Below are 17,451 nucleotides of genomic sequence, written 5' to 3' on the forward strand. Positions count from 1 at the left end.
AAATAAGCATGACTCTGGCGGAGTTTGTAAGGCTTTGTAACGGTTTATTGGTAACTGTGCAACAGAGTAGCAGCAGGCAGCCCTTTGAAATGAGGTGATGAGTTGATTGTCGAGCAAAAGCTCAGATCTTGTTGAAAGCAGCAACATCAACGCTCTGGACCTGCGTACAGAAAATGAAAAATAATCCAAAAAGTTACTGCTTGTTTGAACATGACGTGCCGTACCTTACCAATGTTAACATTTTGAGATAAACTTGGCTCTCACATAGTCCTCAAATTTGGTGATTTCCTCCTCGAGTATGTCGACTCCGACTTTGTCGTCCTCGACCACGCAGTTGATCTGCAGTTTCTTGATGCCGTAACCGACAGGCACCAGTTTGGAGGCGCCCCAGAGCAAACCGTCCATCTGCACCGACCGCACACACTCCTCCAGCTTGGCCATGTCTGTCTCGTCATCCCACTGTTCATAAACAAACAATACAAACTATTTTAATCGCAATAACAAAGAACATACTAATTAAAGCAATAAATACATGTTTTACTTTGATCGACAAAGAACAATAAATCCATAATTTTATAATTTATTACCGTTAAAATTAGCAAGGTAATAAAACATTTTAAAGAGTAATATGGTATAAAAAATGTGAGGTGAGAATTTTCCTGTATAATGGAAGAAATTAGAAAAAAAAAGAAACTAAAAAGTTTTAAGTAAAGAGCTAAACAAATAAATAATACAATAATGAGTAAAATAATCTTAATGTAATCGTATGAGAATTTAACAATTGGCAGAAACAAAGGAAGGAATGGATAATGAAAGAAACTAACATAATTACTATATATATATATATATATATATAAAAAGAAAAATATTTATTACAATAATTCAATAATAAGTAAAAAATATTAATGCAGAAAACAACAAAGAATTAAAACCTTGTATACATATAATTATAGTCTTATAGATAATCAAACAATCATTTTAATAGTATAAATATTAAAAACAACAAAAGCACATTATTTGCATGAACACAGCGTACAGGTTTGACGTCGAGTATGATGGACGACTTGGCGATCAGGGCGGGTTTCTTCGCCTTCTTCGCTGCGTACTCCTGCACCCTCTGTGCTTTAATGCGCTCTGCCTCTTCATCCTCTTCGTCGCTGCCAAACAGGTCGATGTCCTCATCCTCGTCCGCTTCTTTCACCACCGCGCTGGGTTTGGGAGCCGGGGCGGCCTGCGGTCGAAGAGGACAAGCAGATAGATAGGGAGAAATTGAGGTTGCATAGTGTCTCACAAAACAGAATGGATACATTCAGGGGCACCAACATCATGATGCATCAGCACGCTCAATCCCCTCCCCCTCACCTGTGGAGCGGCCGAGGCTTTGGGAGCCGGACTCGAACTCTTCTCCAGCACGGACAGTCTGCTCTCTAGTTTGGACAGCATGGCCCTCAGGTCATCCACCACTAAACAAAACATAACACACAACACAATACTAATGTAAAGTCTTGTGCAAATCAAATTTTTTTTTTTTTTAAATCATACTATTCATGGCTTTTTTCATGGAACGAAAAAGAACAAGGGCGTGGCCTGACGTACATAACGTACACATTCCATCATTACAGAAATAAACTGGAAGCTTGTTGCGCTGCTGTTTCCTTATTCATATATATATATATATATATATATATATATATATATATATATATATTAATCCAATCAATGTTATGCCAATCATGTTTATTACATGCTGTTCCAACACTAGCTCCATTTTCCTCAAATAAAGCATGTTGTGTGCCAGACTATTAAAGAAAACATCTTAAAAGTGCATTAGGGAGGATTGATAATAAATTGATAGAATTCTATCTCACCCTAAGTTCACCTTCAGTAACCATCTTTATCATCATTATTATTATTTTCTAAGAATGCATAATTGTAAATTTATTTAAATTTTTTTACTTATAAATGTATAATCAAGCATCACTGTCAGAGACAATTGGTGCTCACCAATATATAAAAGCAATCCCCCCCCACACACACCTTTATGGAGGTTCTTGTTCTCCAGCTCCAGGCTCTTTACACGTGAGACCAGCCCGCTCTGATCATCTGATTTGCTGGCATTCTGACTCTAAAGGCAAGAACACAAACACAGACAATTAGAGACCAGGAGAAACAAAAAACAATAATGTGAATGCACAGGAATACACACCATGCAGGCAGGCGAATTAAAACCGCACTCCATGTGAAGGTGTGACACGGCGTCAAAACCTCAAAGCTTAATGTGTGGTTTAGTTACGGTTTATCTGATGTACTTCAAATGACCTGAGCATTAGCATTATGTGGACATGCAGCACAAGCACCGATGAGAAATGTCCAATAAATAAAAAAAAATATATATATATAAAAAAAAAAAAAACGAGGCGAGTTTATAACATCTAACTTTAGGGAAAATCATTTGAGGTTGGAGTTGATGCTTTTCCTGGCAGAGCAGTGAAAGAACAGCGTGTAGCATCAGATCGACAGCTGGCTCATTTCCACACAGTGTGGTTTTTTGGCTCAACTTGGATTACTTATTACTTGACAGGAGGAATATGATTCCTTAACCATAAATGCAGAATACAGATCATAGAGCACCACAGGATAGCAAAACAATCAGTAAACAGAAAAAAAATAAAAATGGGGCATTCAAGTCAAACCAAGATTTCTGATGAAATTTCTTGAGCGTGACTCAAGAAAGTTTCTTGAGTGATGAACACCTCATCCTTGAAAATCGATGCATAACTTGTTGCTAACTTGTCTGTGTGAACTTTACACACGATCATTCACCAACACCACTTGCACATTACAGGAACTCGGCTAGGAGTTAACTTCACATGCCCCGTACAGTCCTGACCTCACTACAAGCTATTTCCACATGTTTGGGGAGTTCCTGGGAGGCCGGTGTTTCAGACATGAAGAAGGTAGTCCCGAGAAAACTTTCTACCTTGATGGGTCCCGGTTTGACTTGAACGATCCTCTATTAAAATGACTTTCATTAAACAATGTTATGCAGAAAATAAATCAATCCTTTACAACACATTCATAAGTCATTTTCACAATTGCAAGATCATCCAGTCCAGAAAAAGTCTGATCTTTGTCTTCTAAACACAAACCGAATGTCTAGCTATAAAAAATTTTAATAAAAATATAAAAGCCAAGCAATTAAACCAAGCATGCACATGTATTCTGACATTGAGACGTACACATCACACACGGTCAAGCAGAAAGTGTGTGTGCATGTGTGTTCTCCTGTGCGAGGCCCGCGGTACTGTGGCACTTACAGACTTGCGCTCGCGAGGCTTTTGGGCACGAGGATGTGCTTTACCCGAATGCAGTGTTGCCTTCACCTGCCCACGCAAAACCCCGCCCCCGGGGCAGGAAACACAAGAGGGAAGAAGAAGGAAAGAAGAAAAAAAAAAAGGAAGGAAAGAAAACACACGAGGTTACATCATGCACGAGAGAGAGAGAGCGAGAAAATATTTAACATACAGAACGACAAATTCATCACCGTAATAAGCAAATTAACTCCTGAGAAAACAATGAAGGCTAAATTCATATTCTGTAACATCTATTAAATAAAAAAATAAAAAATAACAAAAACACATTTCAGAAACAAACTAACTACAAAATTAGTTTTAGACACACACACACAGTACCAGTCAAATGTTTGACAATATATATATAAAAATAAAGTAGGTAATGGAAAAATATTTGTTTAATAAGACTCATTATTCTTCTCACTCCTGATCTCACTCGGTATTGCGTTGTGGTACTGTATTCTTGTCCCTGGAAAAGCTGCTTGAAATTGTCCACGGATTTAACACGTATTTATCGCCAGCTTTGAAAACGTGCTCCACTAGATAAACATTCTTCAAATAGTTCACATCTTCACACAAAAATACACGGCCGATGTTAAGCAAAGAACTCAGATGCGTACAACACACTGGTGGCGCCAAACAAGAGCAGATGAACGCTCTACTACAAGTCTAAAGTCAGACCAGGACAACCAAGTGTTTTGCGGCCACGTAATGACCCTTGTAGATATATATGGTGTATAGATGATATCTTGGCAGACAATCTAGACTCTGAATATGATGAGATTTTTTACAATAGTGGCCAAAATACTGAATTTTAAACTTTGAAGCAAAAAGTAAAAGTGTGTTAATTTAAATGACCTTGTGTACAAGTTTAATTTTCCCACATTTCAGAACAAGTTTTATGCAGCGTATATCCACAAGGGAGATTTTCACTGAAGACAAGAAAATAAACCAGATATCCACTGCAGAATCGATAGTCCAAGGGGTGACGCCACATCTGCATGTCTAACACCTAAAGTCTAACCCCTCATCCATATACACACACACAACGAAATTACACAAAAAAAAAAAAAAAAAAAATCAACCAACTTTAGAATAACAAAAATCAAATTAAATTAAACTAAACCCCACCCCATGGGGTGGACTTTTTGGTGATGAGGTGGGCGTTACTTAGAACAGTCCACCTGCTGGTGTTTTCTTTGATGTGACCAGTGTGGTGTAGCATAATTACACCTTGCTGTTTTTTTTATTATTATTGTTTTTAAATTAAGTAAATCAATAAAACCAAAACCAAGTCTACAATGACTAATAAATAAAATAAAAAAAATAATTCAGTATTTTGACTATTATTCTGTTACATTTTATACAGACTTATATAGAGCCTAGAAAAATATGATTTTTTTTGTCATATTCAAGAAAAAATATTGGTCAATTAAAAAAATACAAAATGTTTCATTTTTCATTTGGGGATTTTTAAATGGATATGGATAATATAAATTTGCACACATTTATTATTATTAATTCGTTTGTTTTAGCAGTTTTTCCAAAGAAAAGCCATCAGTACATGTTTGATCAAATCTCACAGTGAAGAGAGTGTTAACAGTTCTAGCCTTCAAATACAGATCAGCCTTTAAAGTGTGGTGTTGAAACCTAATATGTTTTAATACATTTAAAACAGTACAGTACACTAATCTGTACATTAAACAGGTAAATGTTTGTTCATCTGCATGTGTGGAATATAAGCATTAGCACGACACAACAAAACAAGAACCATGAGAACATCAGGCGTGATGTCGGGCAAAACCGACTCCAACACCATCACACACAAAGTACTGGACACGACATTAACATCAGCTGATGGCATTTACAACCTCAAACATCTGGAAGAAGATACAACATTTGTCAAGTTGGAAGATTTGGACCAGTCGATGAAAAGAAATTGAAAAAAATGGGGGCAAGTGAGGAAGTCTGAGAAAAGACTACGATGAAATAGAGAAGAAAACTGGTGTGAGAGAAGAAGATGCTGTCGAGCTGAGTAACATCACGATTGGTGAACTTTTTAATGAAAAAAGCAAATGTACACTTAAAAAAAAAAAATTTAGGACTGTTGTGGCATTACAAAAGTCCTAAATAAATACATCACAGCTGAAGCGGTGTCGATATGTTTAAAGCAGTAGCAGAAGCAATGGCAAAAAACTAATAATAAATGTACTTTTATTTATATGGAATAAAAGCAAATAAATAAAGAATAAAAAAACTAAGATAAAACAACTGCATCTAATTAGTGACAGGTGCCAAAACTTAGAAGTCTGTAAACTTCCAAGGGAAAAATGAATGCATAATCCATGCATCATCCACACAAATCATCCGTTTTTTGTTCTTTTTTTTTTAAGATTGTATTGACTAGAACTTAAAAAAGGCACTTAGATTTTCCCCCTAATGTGACCTCATATAAGAAGATAGACACTGAAATGTGTTTGAACAAGGAGTGGGGTTGGAGACTAATTTGTTTGCAGAATAAAAATAAAAAAAACAGCAGATTTTTAAAGCGCGCAAAAAAAAAATGCATTTCTATTGTGAATTAGCCACCAAGTTTGTTTAGAATTGTAACAAAATCTTAATCAGGATATTTCTACACTTGTGATGTGTACCTCCCAGGAGATTCCCCGCCCTACTGATTGGTGAATTTAGAGCGTGGGGTCAGTACTCACTCCGGCTAGAGACTGCTGGACAGCCTGGCGGGCTTTGACTATGTCCTGCAGGAGGCCGTTAGCATCTGCGTCCTGGAAGCGTACAGCGGGGTGGAGAAAGCAAAGTCAAAGAAGCAAGCCAGGGGCAGACAGGAGAAACGGCAAGCAGAGCAAAGCAGCTGTGCGACGTGTTAGGTGTTTACAGAAGACACTGTGCGTTCTCTTTGGCCTCAAACAAACAAATAACAGCTGAACAAACATCACACTCTCAATAGTGTTTATTATGTAATCTCAAAGTGGTTTCAGGTCGACTTTAAACAAAAGGCTGATCTGACTAATCTCGACGTGCACGAGGTCACGAGGCACAGCTGGACTGATTTCCACAGTTCGGTTGTGTATAACGAGGTACCTGAGGAGCCGAAGGCACGCCGTTCATTCCCTCGTAGAAGCATCGCTCTGCTTCGTCATATCTGGATTTGTCGAACCAGATTTTCTCCTGGGTGAGGCACTGGAGTCCGCTCATGATGATGCTGCGATAACAGAAGGACAGAAAACACATCGTGATCAAAGGAACTAATGCATTTCACTACATTTCGTACTGTGTATGTTTGTGTATGTGACAAATAAAATTTGAATTTGAAAATTTGAAGAAACTGAAACAAAACTTCAACTCGCACTATGGTGCGCTGCGTGACCATGAACCCTTGACCTGATTTCAGTGCCTTAAGTGTCAACCTACACCCGAGCGCGGGGATATTTTATACTCCATGTATCTGTCAGTACGTCCAACGTGAACATTATGAATACTAGAGGCCCCACAAGCGAGAGCGAAACTGATCAAGACAAACAAACACATTTTACACTGAACACAGTCTCAACAAAACAATCCAAAAGAAACACCTAGTTTTTTTTTTTAAGAATTTTCATTTTCCGTCAGGATGTGGAAAAGGCTTCTCAAAATTTTCGCAAACACCCACAAAACAAGACACAATGTCTAACAAGTCTCCAAGTTCTTAATATTCCTCTATTAGATCAGCATCCTCTATATCCTATAAGGGTCAGGCCGGTGAACAGGCAGTGTTATCGTTCACAAACAGTGCGAATTTCGGTAAGTGACTTCTTTTTCTGCTGACTAAAAGTGAAGATGGCGTGCCAAAGCTGGCCATTGACAGGAAAAAAAAAGTGGATTTTGAAAACCCCGAATTTAGAGTGAGCGGACAGAAAAATATGCATTCGTGCTCCGTGTGGGAAGCAGAAAACCAAATGTGTTTACCCTGAAACGAGACGGTAGCAAGCATCAAATATGGTCACTTTGTCACCTTCTGGACACCTCCACTTCCTGCAGAAGATGGCCCTTCAAATTCTCACAACGTTTCCCTCAACGTAATGCAGTGAATTTTCGGAAATTCCGGAATTTTCACCTTTCAAATTTATATTTAAGAACCCCTGCTTTATATACATCAATACTTAAATGTCTGATGTTCGTATCTGAATATTTCTGTTGTATACAATACAATCAGATCGTATCAGAATTGTTGAATTTACGCATTTTGCGCAGGAGTTAGTGCTGCACAATTAATCACATAAAAAATGTAATCACAATCTAAACCTGTGCAATTATCCAGGCGTAAAAGATGCTAATTAGATGTAAAATAAATAAAGAAATTGGAACAAATGCTTTAGCGCAACAAACTGCATAAAATGTTTGCAGCAACCTCATTTCCCCTCTTGTCTCTTCCAACCATTCAGCATTTAATCACTGGCCTGATCATCTACACCTGTTTCTCACTAGTTCATGCCTCAAGGTAGATCCTTTTATTTTTTTTTTTATCCTTGAAAGATTTAGGCATTACTGTGTAGCTTAACAAGCGAAAACATTCCTCTGAAACTGATCAGGAACGAGAAGTGAAAATGAAAGCCAAAAAAGGCCTTCAGGAAGCCTGGAGAACTCAAGACTACATTTAAAAAAAATAAAAATAAAAAAAGTCTGACTCTTTAAAAGCAACAATTCTCCAATTTTAACAAGACTAAAAAAAATGTGATTTATACAATAAAGCTGCAAAGAATTAAGCAAAGATGTTTTATGACTTTTATGCTGTCAACTATTATGACCAAGAGATCTGAATAACATCAAGCCCAGAGCTGGGAAATATGACCACATATCACCATCATGAAATACATACATCACAATATGCTTTACTAAGTAAACTAACTGTTAAACTAACTAAACTAATTAGGTGTTGAGATTATTTTTTCCCCCAACTCACCCAGTCCTAACTGAAAGTCTCTAAAAGAGTCTGGTGATGGTGATGGTGATGCTTTCTGAGGAAATCAACTGAGATTCTACTGGAGTTCCTCAAAAGGTTTTTGGTAGAACCTCCTTAGAAAGCTGACCAACAAAGCTAAACTCTCCAATGTTTACAGAAACTCCAAAACCATTAAACATTAAAAATATCAGACTTTACCTCCAATGGTATACACAAGGAATGCAATTTCACGCCTTTAAAAAAAATAACTAATTGCTGTTAGGGTTTTTTGTGAAAAGAGTAAGAAATAGTTTTTCCATGGGTGTGTGTTTTAAAACATCAGTAAAATCCATGCATTGTTTTATTTTGCTGACGAGCCTGAACACAACAGTGCACACCCAGAACCTTCCTTTTCATCTACCGGATGTTTTTTTTTTCTATTTGTTTCCATGCAACAAACAGAAAAACACAAACCAGACAAAAAGGAAAAAGCCTTGATACCCCGTCACTGGTTTGTCAAAACGAAGACGCGACTACTAACAACACACAAGCAGACAACCGAGAGCTTATCCAAATCCCTGAAAGGTGGCATACTTGTCCCGTCTTCTCTGAGTGGGATGTTCCGTCTCCGAGTAACCCCTCTTCCTGCGTCCCCTCTGCGGCTCGGAGGACGAGCGCTGGTTTTTCTGAGCGCTGTAGGAACGGGAACGCATACGCTCCACCTCTTCGCGACCGGGCTGGTTCTCCGGTTTCCGTTTAGATCTGAACACCAGGGAGCGGTGGACCACCTGCTCTCTGGGACTCGTCCCCATTCCCGTCCCCAAGCTCAACGAGTCCTGAAAGTAGTCCTGGGCTTGCATGTTGCTGTTGAACCACACGATCTCGCCTCGAGAGCCATGCACAGGCCCAGTCGCCTCGGGGAAGAAGGCGGCGTCTTCTGGGGCATGGCTTTCAGAGTGGGATGAACGCTGGGCTCCTCTCCTTCCGCCCCCACGGGGGTTGCGATGGGTAGCGGAGTTGGCTGAGCCCTGCCTCTGGCCACCTACTTCCTTGGGGCGGGACTGAGAAACCCTCTGATTGTCCATCTTATCACGCGTTAAAACGGAGGCAAAAGGAAGAAACGAGTGATAAGGGGACAAGCTGAATGGATTCAAATGTTAATCATAAAGTGCAAATGCATCAACCTGAGAGAACTACTGGAGGGGGCACAGTAGTTGAAAGACTTTCCAATTCAAACATACCAAATTTCATGCCACAAGCGAATCTTGTTAAGAGTAGACCTGGTTACTATAAGCGTGTTAGTACTGGATCAGTACCAGGTGTAAGTGCTATTCAGGGCTTTTCATTTCAAGTACCACTGCAGAGCAAATCAGAAGGTAAACAACATGTCCACAGGGGAAGTAAACGTTCTGATGTGATGCCCAGTCGCCAGGATTGTTTGCAGAGAAACCTGACTCTCAAGGTTACAACTGGTGTTTCATTATTGCATCACATGTTAAAAATGTTTCTCAAGTCTGGACCATCGATCTTTGGACTAATTAAAACCAATATACAGTCAGATCATGTGCAGTGGCGCAAGCAGGGGGATCAAGCGAGCCTTCATGCTAGTCAAGCAAGCCTTCATTTCAGTGAATTACGGATTTCGGATTTTGGGCTTGACAGTACTTGAAAAGGTGGTCTGGATGGACGTGCCAATCTCATCCTCTGAACTACATAGCCCTAAACCGAAAAAGCTGATTCAGTACAAACCTATGCGAGTGTGCCGCTCTCTTCACTTTTCCCCTAAAACACCAATATTCTTAAAGTGTAGACTCTGAAGGTTGCCGTCCTTGTTTTCTTCCCTGTGTTCATTGATGGCTCAAATAAACCGGTCGATCAGCCAGTGACCAGAATCGGCTGGTTTTCAGTTTGATTGGTCGTGACCGGTAATCATCCGATCAGCCTCATTACGCTAAAAGTGTCCGATCTGCCTTTTTCTCCAGACTCTATGAGCGAATTAGTCACAAACAATTCTAATCATAAACAATTTACTCAATTACATCCTGTATGGTAAGACGAATTACTTTGCTAAGTTAGTTTAGCAATAATTATGGTGAATGACAGATACGTGCTGCTCAGTTGAGAGTTAAAATCTTGTATTTGATGTTAGTTTGTATTGTTGAGAAAAACTAATGTTATAATGAACGGGCTACATTTAATTACTCAAACTTTAATAGTTTGGAATTAAATAACTATTTCATATGCAATAAAATTGCAATACATATAGAATAGTAATTTTAATCGAATCGATACCTGAAAATATCGTATTGGGAAGTGACTGGTGATTTAAATCTTTAAACAACCAAGACATGAAATCTGCTTGTCCCATGGACCCAAGTTACTGATTTTTCCACCTTCGAAAAAATAAATAAATAAAATATCTACACAATAAACAGCCATTTTTTTTTTCACCTGACCATTTATGCTTCTTTCCCGAACTGTTACCACAAAGTTGTATACACACAAAAGTCTGCCAAGTCTTTCTAAGCTTTAACATTACAAACTCCCTCTCTCTTGATGCCGAAACTTGAGCCCCAAGAAGACATGGTATGTTAAGGTTGAACAAGAAGAACTGGAGCTTCCTCGACATCCATCATCACCTGACCAACGAATGCTCTCGTACTGCAGCGTTACGAGAACTTCCAATGATGTTGTAGCTAACCGAATATAATCCCTATGCTCAACAAGCAGGCTGTATATAAGTGTAAAGGTCAGGTTTCTGCACTTTTTTGACCATGCAGGCTACACTGTGATATTCAACATGACACAGTTATGCTCAGTCAGTCTTATTAATAATGCTATTTCAGATAGAGTTAATAGTGGCACAGGTTCACGGCTCATCATGCGACTACTGGTTCATTCTGGAATAAGAGACGTTTCTGCAACAATGCACAAATCCTAAAATGCATAAAAAGAAATACATAAAAAAAGAACATTTAAATCTATAAATGTTGCTTATTTCAACTTGCCTTTGACTTCGAACTACAAGAGCGCGCACACACTCACACACACACAGTATATTATATATACAGAGAGAGAATATTGTCCAGATATAACACGACAATGCAAACTATGTCAAACAAAATGCAAAGAAACATTCCAACATTCACTCCAAATATTATACAACGTGCACAACAAAGAGAAACCTTTATAAATAATTTTTTTGTTTGTTTATATATATATATATATATATATATATATATATATATATATATATATATATATATATATATATTTATATATACATACACATACACACACACACACGGGTCCCATGCTCCAGTCATACATAACAGCAAATAACACTGGTAATGAAGATATATTACACATGCCTGCTGAGAGAAAAAACAAAAACAAACTATAAATAAAAACAAGCAAAAGCTTTAAATAATTAAATCTAATAAGGGAAATAAACACTGCATACATTCAAGCAGCACACGATCCACACAATGTACATCATCAGTCCAGGCAAGGATCTGCTCCAGGTCTACATTACTCTAAAGCTCAGGGATCACACACACATGCCATGAGAACACACACACTCACTCACCTTCTGATGAGCTCAGAGGAGTTAAAAAGTCAAGCCCGGGTTTTTCGGGGTCTCTTTAATAACGAGCATTAGAACCATTAAAAGGGGAGAAACACATGTATAGAGGAAGTGCAAAAAGTTTGAGCACCCTGGTTGTACATTTTATGACATACACAAGCACTAAATGACTACAATTTCTTGGGTTGCTTGTATTTTTTTGTTAAGTTTTTTTTTTTTTGTGGCTGTACACTGACTCCAAAATTATTATATTATATTATTATTATTATTAAAAAATGTTTGCAATTGAAGCGGTAAAGTGTTGCCATTCCACTATAATCCTACAGGTGGTGCTCTAAACTGTTCACAAATTACTAATAATTTTAGAATTGTAATAAAATCTGAAAAAAAAAATAATATTGAATCAGGAAATTTATAAAATTGTGATATTTGAGGATCTCAGTACAAATAGAATCGGCACCTGGGTGTCGTGATAACATCGTATCGGGTGGCACCTGGTGATTCCCATGAATAATAAATATAAAATTTTTAATAGACGTATTTGTCTTCTTATGGATTTTAAGTAAGTTTAAAAATTAAACCTGATGCAAACTCGTATCAGTTTAATGCTTCATTTGAAATATGCAAGACATCTGGTGTTCACACTAAACTGAAAGCATTACTGAATATTGCTTTTTGCAAAAGTACAGTATACACAGTAAATAAAAATCTAAAATGAAGACAAACCAAATCAACCACAATAATACCCCAGGACTTTCCACGCTTCAGGTCAGTACAGGTATAATCTGTGTAAAACGTATTAATCGCATAATAATCTGGCAACTGTTCCATCAGACTTGACTCTCAAGTGAGCTTTGAGCCGTCTCTATCCTTCCTTTTTCAGGATGGACAGTATTTGCTGTATATGAAAATATTATTTAATTTGCCATTTAAACAATTCTACCCTTGTGATTCTGCATGTTGAATTCCTATGGGAACTCCGGTTTCCTGCTACAGTCCAAAGACAAGCAGATTGGGCTGAATGGAGTTTCTAAATTGTGTGTATGAGTGAGTGTGTGCATGCTTGTGCCCTGTGATGGACTGGCACCCAAAACCGGGGGTAAGAAACGATAATTATGGTGGCTGACGGATGGCAGAGATACAGGTGAAACTAGAATATTGTGCAAAAGATTCTTTATTTCATTAATGCAACTTAAAAGGTGAAACTAATATATGAGAGACTCATTACGTGCAAAGAAAGATAGTTCAAGCCGTGATGTCATAATTGAGATGATTATGTCCTACAGCTCATGAAAACCCCAAATCCACAATCTCAGAAAATTAAAATATTACGTACAATCAATAAAACAAGGATTGTACATGGAACATATCAGACCCCTGAACAGTACAAGTATGCATATGTACTCAGTACTTGGTTTGGGCCCGTTTTGCAGTAATTACTGCCTCAATGCGGCGTGGCATGGAAGCCATCACCCTGTGGCACTGCTGAAGTGTTATGGAAGACCAGGATGCTTCAATAGTGGCCTATTTTGCATTGTTTGGTCTTATGTTTCTCATCTTTCTCTTGGCAGTGCCCAATAGATTCTTTATGGGGTTCAGGTCAGGTGAGTTTGCTGGCCAATCAAGCACAGTAATCCCACGGTTATTTAACCAGGTATTGGTGCTTTTGGCAGTGTGGGAAGGTGCCAAATCCTGCTGGAAAATGAAGTCAGTATCCCCATAAGTGCTCCAAAATCTCCTGGTAGGCGGCTGCGTTGACCCTGGACTTAATGAAGCACAGTGGACCAGCACCAGCAGATGAAATGGCTCCCCTAATCACCTTTTTCTTTCACACTTTACCTTTCCACATAACTTTCTATTAATGTGCTTTGATACAGCACTTCGGCAATTACCTTTTGATACAACACTCTCTTACCTTTTGAGGCTTTCCCTCCTCATGGAGGATGTCAATTATGTTTTTTTGCACAACTGTCAGGTCAACAGTCTTTCCCATGATTGTGCTTCCTACTGAACCAGACTGAGAGACCATTTAAAGGCTCAGGGACCCTTTGCGGGTGTTATGGCTTAATTAGCTGATTAGAGTGGGACACGTTGAGCCTAGAATATTGAACCTTTTCACAATATTCAAATTTTCTGAGATTGTGGATTTGGGGTTTTCATGAGCTGTAACCCATAATCATCTCAATTATGACAAATCACGGCTTGATCTTTATCTATCTTACTATCTTGACCTGCATGTAGAGTCTTGCTCATATATTAGTTTCACCTTTTAAAGTTGCATTACTGAAATAAATGAGCTTTTGCACGATATTCAAATTTTTCAAGTTTCACTTGTATGACCTGCTCAGTAAAATGTTTTTGAAGTTAGTTTGTATTGTTTAAATGCTGCACTTGGTTTTTATATGAGAAAACTAATGGTATAAGGAATATTTAAACATCACTAAAACTTTTTTTAAAAGGTTTAAAATTATCAAAATCAGGGGGAAATGTAATATCGAATCAAAATGTTTTTAAAAAACTGAGATACTAATATAATCCTAATTTTAATCAAATCACCACTGAGGAATTATGATATGCAAAAATCTGAAAATATAATAAAACTGTAAAGTTGGCGTGTTTGCAAAAATAATTAAACGTAAGACGAGTGATAGAACACATCTAAATGTGTGCACACTTCACGTAAAAACTACTAAATTTATTTTTGAGGTTTTCACAGTTGTATTTGGCTGAGCTTGAGGTAACATATGGGCTTTGTTTCATCACAGTTGGCCCAGAAGAGAAGATATGCTATTTAAAATTTAAATAAAAACACTCTTTTATATGTATTTATATATAAAATATTAATAATAAATAAATAAATAAATAAATAGACCTCCCAAAAAAAATCCACATTTTTAAACACACTTATGAGTGTGCAATTACATTCCATGCGAACATAGTCCCAGGCACATCTAGTATTGACTTAAGATTATACTGAACTACCCGACTGCACTCAGGGGCACTAGGCAGAGCACACCCTGTACGGGATGTCAATCCATTGAAGCGCACACACTCACTCACTCTGAGCAATCTGGAAACATGAATTAATCTAACTGGCACATCTTTGGACTGTAGGATGAAACCAGAGAACCCAGAGGAAACCCATCAAGAACCAGCAGAACATGAAAACTCCACACACATTTGCAGAACATAAAAACTACATTCGTACAGTCGTAGAAAATTAAATCCGACCAATTTTTCTTTAATTTGATTCCAACTTTGGACACTTTGAAGGATTTTAAGCTTGTATGCAAGGATGCATGAACATTGCTTCATATTAGGCCTTGCTTTAATTTGTGCTGATTTAGATTTGCACCAGAACCAAAGTTCAGAAAGTGGATTTTTTACCTCATGTGAACAAGTTGTTTTTTTTTTTTAACAAGAAGTAAACAATTTAAACCAATCATGAATCAAGAGGGTGAATAATTTTTTTTTTAAATAAAATTAATGACTTCTCTAAGCTGTCACAGCTGAGCTCTGTGTCAGGAATACACAGGTATACATCTGCTTCAAGTGAGGTTTAGACTTATATGGGTTTTGTAACACCGTGTGAAGTTATAATAGTGTAAATAAAGAGACCTAAGGGTAAGTGAGGGTCAGGTTGTTGGTTTTGTGCTCAGCTCAGCTCTGCTATAGATAGACTTCCTGACAGCTTCAAGCCATTTCAGTCTCAGCCACGTGGCGATAAACCCGACACCAGTGTTTCCACATCTCCAGAAGCACGATATAAACTCTATTTAGATCTTTTTTTTTTTAAATATATATAAACCAACACGTTAAAATATCTTGAAAGTTTATTTGACTTACTTTATAAGCCGGTGTGTGACTCTGAAGGCCGAGTGAGCGTCTCGAGCACGACCGTTTGTTCAGGAAAGAGATTTCAGCCTCCGGCGCGCTGAACTTCACCCGCACACAGGGGGAGACACAAACCCGTAAAGTTATCAACTTTTAATATAGCTCAAAATACATCTCTTTAAATTAATTAAAAGTGTTGGATTTTGGGGGAATTATGTTTTTCTGATGTGATATTAAGCAAAAAAAAAATGCGACATTGTGGCAGAATACAAAAGTTAATAAAGAGAGTTCACCCCCTGAAGAGAAAGTGGTACAGTCCAGCAACTCTAGAGTGCAACTTTGTATAACTTTGTACTACAGTGCATACTTTAGAGAGAGGGAAGATATGAAAATAGGAAAAATATATTTAAAAATAATATATGAAATGAAACAAGTGAAATACGGAAGTATATACAACAATAAATGAATTAATATATTTTTTAAAGTTATTATTTATTTATTTATTTATTTAATAAATTTTCATCATAAAGAATTCTAACATTTTTCACTATTTGTGGTATTGTACTACCGTTCAAAAGTTTTAGAACACTTTCTAACTCCATGATCGTTCCTGATTTTTATTTCTTTCTACATTGTAAAGGAATGCTGAAGGCGACCAAAAATGCATTAATCTCCTTTGAACAGTTGATGGTGAGATGTTTCTGCTACTTCTGCTCTGTTAAGACTTCATAACGCCTCTAATCTGAGCTGCTGTTAATTGGTCATTTTTCAGGCTGATAACTCTAAATGAACTTCTCTGCAGCAGAGGTAGGTTTTGGTCTCGCCCTCCTGGGATGGCCTTCATGAGAGCCAGTTTCATTATGGTGCTTGACGGATTTTGCAAATGCACTTGACAATACTGTTCTTGCAAGAACTATTACAGAAAGGCTGACCTCTGTGTCTTAAAATAACAACTAACTGTTGTTTTTCTTGTTGTTACATAATTACCTAATTCCATATGTGTTATTTTATAGTTTTGAAATCCCCAGTATTGTTGTAGAATGAAGAAAATGAATCACTAAACAAAAACAAAGAAATTTGCAAGTGTTCTAAATATTTTGAACGGTAAATTTTGAAATATTTTGAACGGTAGTATAATATATATATATATATATATATATATATATATATATATATATATATATATATTCAAGACTGAAACAGAACGGGCATGACCAAGAGCTGTTAACGCTTCATCCACTGCCTATGGACTGATGCCCATGTTGGATCAAAAACAATTCCTGCTGCATATTGTACTTTAGTGCATGCATACTAAAGGATTAAAGTTAATATAATCTTGACTTATACAAACTGGATGTGTTGAATTGACTGATTGGTGGTTTTCCTCCAGCTACTTCGGTGTCCAAAGACATGCTGATTAAGTTGTCACTCCCAAATTACCTGTAGTGTGTTTGTGTCCTGTGATGGATTGGCATCCTGTCCAGGGTATATCCCCACCTCATGCCCTAACTCTCCTGGAACAGGCTCTGAACCACCATGTACACAAGACTAAGTGGTACTGAAGATGAGGGTTTTGATTAAGCATATTCATAAGCATATTAAAGGCAACATAGGAGAGAAGCATCACTTCTACCAGGAGTGGGGTTTGAACCCACGAGGACATCTATCCATTGGATCTTAAGCCCAACGCCTTAACCACTCAGCCACCCTGGTTCACATGTGGTGCTGTCTGTGTACAGTTT

At 37.6% G+C, this 17,451-nt stretch overlaps 1 protein-coding gene and 1 non-coding gene across 7 annotated transcripts; both read right to left on the bottom strand.

Annotated features, from left to right (window-relative positions):
- Positions 1-20: 20 nt before the first annotated feature.
- eef1da (eukaryotic translation elongation factor 1 delta a (guanine nucleotide exchange protein)) lies at positions 21-15,861 on the bottom strand. 6 transcript variants are annotated; one of them, XM_053487232.1, is made up of 10 exons: positions 15,722-15,809; positions 11,879-11,931; positions 8,884-9,374; positions 6,453-6,573; positions 6,065-6,136; positions 2,038-2,125; positions 1,363-1,463; positions 1,037-1,231; positions 265-459; positions 21-160 (listed from the first exon to the last, which is right to left on the bottom strand). In XM_053487232.1, exons 3-10 carry the CDS (start codon positions 9,372-9,374, stop codon positions 122-124), a joined length of 1,302 nt encoding a protein of 433 aa, XP_053343207.1. In that variant the 5' UTR covers positions 11,879-11,931; positions 15,722-15,809; the 3' UTR covers positions 21-121. The 6 variants fall into 6 exon arrangements, with proteins under 6 accessions (XP_053343207.1, XP_053343209.1, XP_053343212.1 ...); XM_053487234.1 differs by lacking the exon at positions 6,065-6,136 and adding an exon at positions 3,318-3,383 and having other exon boundaries at positions 15,722-15,795; XM_053487237.1 differs by lacking the exon at positions 8,884-9,374 and having other exon boundaries at positions 15,722-15,796.
- Positions 15,862-17,339: 1,478 nt separating this feature from the next.
- On the bottom strand, positions 17,340-17,422 carry trnal-uaa (transfer RNA leucine (anticodon UAA)). Its single transcript has one exon. It is a non-coding gene; the product is annotated as a tRNA-Leu (tRNA).
- Positions 17,423-17,451: the final 29 nt, after the last annotated feature.

This window comes from Clarias gariepinus, chromosome 25, assembly GCF_024256425.1.
Source record: "Clarias gariepinus isolate MV-2021 ecotype Netherlands chromosome 25, CGAR_prim_01v2, whole genome shotgun sequence".
NCBI lineage: Eukaryota > Metazoa > Chordata > Actinopteri > Siluriformes > Clariidae > Clarias > Clarias gariepinus.

Coding starts and splice junctions, on each gene's coding strand:
- eef1da (XM_053487232.1), bottom strand. CDS start 9,374: ATGGACAATCAGAGGGTTTCTCAGTCCCGCCCCAAGGAAGTAGGTGGC. Junction 1,464..2,037: donor GAACAAGAACCTCCATAAAG/GTGTGTGTGGGG, acceptor TGTTTTGTTTAG/TGGTGGATGACCTGAGGGCC. Junction 1,232..1,362: donor AAGCCTCGGCCGCTCCACAG/GTGAGGGGGAGG, acceptor CTTCGACCGCAG/GCCGCCCCGGCTCCCAAACC.